The sequence below is a fragment of the Jatropha curcas genome, unplaced genomic scaffold, assembly GCF_041381405.1.
Source record: "Jatropha curcas cultivar XTBG-Jc1 unplaced genomic scaffold, XTBG_Jcur_1.0 HiC_scaffold_266_pilon, whole genome shotgun sequence".
Classification (NCBI taxonomy): Eukaryota; Viridiplantae; Streptophyta; class Magnoliopsida; order Malpighiales; family Euphorbiaceae; genus Jatropha; species Jatropha curcas.
The window spans coordinates 7,053-12,443 of NW_028322440.1; the positions used below are offsets into that span (position 1 = coordinate 7,053).

Genomic DNA, 5,391 nt, shown 5'->3' on the forward strand with positions numbered 1-5,391 from the left:
GTAATTATATAACAAGGAAAACTATTCGAGGAGGATAGCTTATTTGTTTGCAGATAGAAAAAGAATCTTTCTTTGAAAATCAAGTACCAAATGAAGGCAAAGTAATAGTTTTAAAGCATTATTAATGACTCAACAACCTATACCATAGAAATACAACCACTCTCTCCCTCTCTATATCTCTCTGTCTCTCTGGAATTGGTTCTGTTACTGATTCAAGGAACAGCCATGGATATTCCAGAGAAGATGTCGCAATACAAATATCATCTTGGTATAGCAATAATTGCTTCACTTGTTCTTTCCATCTTTCTATATGCTGCTCCTAGACTCGTCACCATTCTTGCGTACTTTTGGCCACTTTTTGCCTCAACAACTGTGTTCTTAGTCTTGATCATTGCATTTGGTGGTGTTTCACCTTTGCAATCTGATTCTGCCCATGCTGAACAAGCCGGCGAAGGGCTTCTTCACTATGTTGCTGCAGTGCAACCGGAAAATACCGGAGAGCCTGAGAAATATGAGTAATAGAAAAGGATGATCAACTCTCAACGTGACTATTGAATTCAGTTCGAGTCGAGTCAAGTTTGATATGAGATCTGTGGGTCGAGTCGGATCATGTCAGATCGGGTCAAGCCTGATATGGGATTTGTGAAAATTATCAGATAGAACGATCTTATAATCCCTACTTTCACATTACTAGAGCATAAATAAATGTAGAAGGAAAGGGAAATGAAATAGTTGTATCTGATAATTGAACATCTTGTGTAACTTGTAAACTTGCATCTCAAAATGTGAAATTCGAAAGAAGTGTAAATAAAATTATCTTTATAAGTGTATATATTTTCATTCTGTTTGTATTTGACATTAATGATAACGATACCTTCATGTTTTCCCTTTGAGGTCATCCATGTCACTACTAGGGCCGAAGCTAGAATAAATATTTTGAAAGAGCCAAACGAAATTTTTTAAATTTTTAGAGGGGTTAAATATAATCTTTATGTATTTGAAAGATCAAAATGTAATTTTCGTAAGGATTTATTTTCTTGGATGGCAAAGCCCCTTCAGCTCACATAGAGCTGCGCCCCTAATCACCACCCTTGCTTTTTGTGTTCGTAATCTTTTAAAACAAACGAATAAAAAAATAAAAAGAAAATAAAAGAATGGCAGAAAGAAAATAGAAAGTAAAAAACAAATAAGAATATGGAATATTATGGCAAGCTGACAAGAAAACCTGTCAGCATGTCTCCATGTTAGGCAAAGTTATAATTATTTGTTTATTTACTTTTAGAATAATTGTGAAATTAGTATTTAAATTTATTAAATTTTCTATTGTAGTGTCTCACGATGTATTAGCATCTTATTGGCCATTCTCTGGATGATAAGATTGCTTCATATTTTTTTTTCCAAATTTTAAATTTCTTGCTAAAGCAGCAAATTGTTAAAGAAGAGAAATTTTGTCAAAGTAAGTGACTCTGTTTGCTCTGACATTAACAATGTTTAACTCTAGCAATAACGCCACCTTATACATACTATATATATATATAAACTGCACCTGAACTTTTGGGGATGTCGACGAATTGTTCCCTTTTGTTTGGTTGGTAAGGAAAGTAAGACATAAAAGAAGAATAAAATCTTTAAGAGAAAAAAAAAAAAAAAAAAAAGCCACATAGTTTGGTTTAGTTAATATCAGGTCTTTGATTTCTCTAATCTTTTAGGTAAAAAGAAAAATACTCATGACCTTTTTTCTGTGCTTAGCTTTTATACAATAATCAAGCCAAGCAGCAGGGCAGAATATGCACTCCTTAGTATAATCTTCATTTAATAATTGAAAAGGTTAACGCAGATGGTTTAGTTGCAACAGATTCACTAATATTCAGGGATAAAGACATGAAAAATAAGCTCTAAACCTGTTTGGTTGTTAAGAAAACGCAAGAAATATAAAAGAGAATCAAAGAAGATGAACTGAATAAATTGAAGTGAAACTGAATGAGAAAAAAGTAGAAGAAGAAGAAGCTCTAAACTCGGTTTGCAATGCACACTAACCAAACTTGTATGAAGCTCTTCACATCCATCAGCATAACAGATCAGCAGCAATACCTGAAATTTTCACTTTATGTAATTGTTTTCCTTTCTGTGAATTCTGTAGAGGGAGATTCGTTCTTGGCATAAATTAGCAGCCATCAAGTTTTGCACTTTATTTGCTCTCCAACAATAATGGCACGGAAGTGCCTTTCCTTCTTCTTTCTACCAAATGCACACTTTAGAAGCATTAACTCTACACAAATCAAGGTCAAATAATTTTTTATTTTCATGTGCCCTAGTATTACACATTTGAATTAAATAATTATTAGGGTTCTTCCCTTAAATCACAAATACCTAATTTTCAGTTCTCTTTTCTGTTCTAAAACTTCATAGCCTCCATTAGAAAGAGCAGCTTGTATTCTTGGTATCATATTCATATGAAAAAAAAGTCAGCTATGAGAGTTTGAAGAACATTTTGCAAACTATGAAAATATCATAATATTCTGGAGATGCACAAAATAATTAAGGATCACCATGAATAGTAATGTTTGTCAATGATTTTGATTTGATTTAATTAATTAATGGAATTCTTCTTTTTCCTTTAAAGAAATTTAAAATATGAAAATATCAAAAAGTTACTAACTTTACCAAAAAGGTTTTTTTCAATCTTTCTGTAATTGAGATGCCTGAGGTTGCACTAAATCAGCTTCTGTTAATGTTCCTGAATGATCAATATCAAGCTTTCTAAATCTTTCCATCACTAATGAAATATCTTCCTCTTCGATCTTTCCCATTTCCTTCAACGTGTACACAATGAATTCTGCAACACTGATGAACAACACAAATTACAAAAATACATACATATTGAAATCAAATGTATGTATTTTAGTAAGGATCCTTACGTGACAACTTTGTCTTGATCGAGATCAGCAGACTTGAGATCTGAGGATGTCATATTTCGGGTTAATACCCTTTTGATGAGCATTGTTTGCCTTATTTCTGTGTATAATTCAGTAAGGTAGACAAAAAATTGAGCAAGGCAAATTGTACTGCTTAATATCCAGAAAGCAGCAAATAAGCGACCTGATTTAGTTGAGAAGCTCTCATCTCCATACCCAAGAGTTGTGATTGTAGAACAAACACAATAACAAGCATCCACTAATTCGAAATTTTCAAAGAAACATAAAAATGCAATTCCTAAAATTATAAGCACAAACAAGAGTGCAGATGCATAAACAAACTTGTACTGTACTTTATGAGTTTCAATCTCCTTATGGATTTCTGTCGAACCCATTTCTTTATGCATCTGGATAGCTTTAAAAAAAAGAGCCTCTTGCTTTTCTACAATGTAATCTGCTGCCTTACTTAGAAGAATCCCAACAAGGGACATTCCAATAAATACATAAACACTTGCCAGTAATTTTGCTGGTATGCTATTAGGGACGAGATCTCCATATCCGACAGTAGTCATTGTAACAACACAGAAATAAATGGCATCAATAAGCCCATGTGTTTTTTTGCCATCAATTTGATGCATTATAAGGAAGAAAGTTATTGTGCCAAACCCTAGATAGAGTACAAACAAAATAAATACTTGCTTGAAACTAAATTTTTGTTTCACCAAAAATGACTCCAACCATTGAAGCGATTGGTTGCTATTTTGTTCTGGATTTTTGATTTCTGAAGACCTTCTTTGAAGGGTTTTCTTCTCTTTGGCATTTAAACAAGCATCTTCTACATCTGAAAGAAAAGGCTTACTAGTATCATCATTGGCCATTGAAATATAAAAAAAAATTGTCAATCCTTTATCAATGGCCTGAAGATTGAAATTGTGTAATCACCAATTAATTTTTCTAGCTGGGAATTTAATACACATCCAAAATTGTGTATTCCTCACAACTCTTTTCCTATAAGCCTATGGGTTGATACTTGCAGCATTCGAACCTTATACCCCATAATGGAAATCTAAAACCGGTTCTCCCTCATTTGGCCCTTTCATCACAAGACTGTAGATTATCAAACTGACTATATTTCATTCTAGTACAATAATAAGACTTGTTTCTAACAATAAAAAACTTGTTGCATTCAACCTGTATCAAAAGCTAAGCAATTAGTTTAGAATTTCACCTAATACTGGAAATAATATAAAGGGAAAAATTGTATTGTCTGGGCATCAAAAAGAAATTAATATTTAGCTTTCTAACGCTGAGAGAAATTGTTTGATGTTACCACAGGAGATCCTGAAAGAGAGGAATATTTGTCAGAGTCAATGTACAATCAGGAAAGAAGCAAATAGCAAAATTACCGGTGCTGTTTCCAGTTGGCTAGATTTTAGTCATAAATCGAAAGAGTTGCAATTTTGTAGTTTCATTATTTATGTTCCTATTATTATTATTATTATTATTATTATTATTATTAGGCAAAATACATCCACAAGTCACTCAACTTTGCAACTTTAAGCTATTGAGTCCTTAAAGTTTTATTTATCCATATGAAGCTCTTTTACTATTATTTTTAGTGACAATAAGAACTTATTTAACCATAAATCTTAACCGCGTTAGATATAGTATTTTCAAAATTTGGACTACACCAATTGGTCTCATTTTTTACGAATTTATAATTTTATAATAAGAAAGTAATGATATAAATATAATTTATAAATGTATGATTGTTTTTTGAATTATAAACATCAACCAATATACATGTAGTTACTTATTTTTATCATGTTATTGATCGTTCAAAATAAATATTATATATTCATTTTTATTTGTTCTAAAAATAAATATATTATTATTATTAGTCAAAATACATCCGGAAGTCACTTAACTTTGTAACCTTAAGCTATTAAGTCCTTAGGCTATGTCTGGTTGGATGTAATACAATGTAATGTAATCAAAGATGTAATGCAATAAAAAATGTAATGGAATGAAATGTAATTAAGATTCTATTACTATGTTTGGTAATATAATTAATAAAATTTATGGAATGTAATCATAATTCCATTTTTATGTATATTTGTAAATATGTAATGTAGTGTAATTAAAATACTACAACCACCTGTAACACCCCTTCTCCAACCCCGTAGGGCCAGACACGAAATGTCATATTCTGTGCGAAAGGCACGTATAGACTTGCTTATTAATACAGAACTAATTTCAAATAAAAATATAATACAAAAAAAAGGTAGCTTAGTTTATAATCCTTTAAAACATACAGCAGGAAGTCTTAAGAAAACATAAGCCGCTTAAAACAGTTCAATTATAAAAATTAGGGAAAATTAAAATCTTTAAGTAGTAGTGAAACCCATCAAACACAATTAAATAGTTTAGATAAATCCTGCAGAAAAATTGTAAGAGTTCCTTTGAAAATGCAACT

The 5,391-nt window shown here is 31.3% G+C and overlaps 1 protein-coding gene across 3 annotated transcripts; it reads right to left on the reverse strand.

The window, feature by feature from the left end:
- Nucleotides 1–1,669: 1,669 nt before the first annotated feature.
- LOC149491887 (two-pore potassium channel 1-like) lies at nt 1,670–4,226 on the reverse strand. Of its 3 annotated transcripts, none has more exons than XR_016319239.1 (4): nt 2,919–4,226; nt 2,665–2,844; nt 2,371–2,436; nt 1,670–2,238 (listed from the first exon to the last, which is right to left on the reverse strand). XR_016319239.1 is itself a non-coding variant. In XM_089716981.1 (3 exons), exons 1-2 carry the CDS (start codon nt 3,791–3,793, stop codon nt 2,679–2,681), a joined length of 1,041 nt encoding a protein of 346 aa, XP_089573107.1. In that variant the 5' UTR covers nt 3,794–4,226; the 3' UTR covers nt 1,670–2,238; nt 2,665–2,678. The 3 variants fall into 3 exon arrangements, 1 of the variants encoding a protein (XP_089573107.1); XR_016319238.1 differs by having other exon boundaries at nt 1,670–2,269; XM_089716981.1 differs by lacking the exon at nt 2,371–2,436.
- Between the last annotated feature and the right edge of the window lie 1,165 nt (nt 4,227–5,391).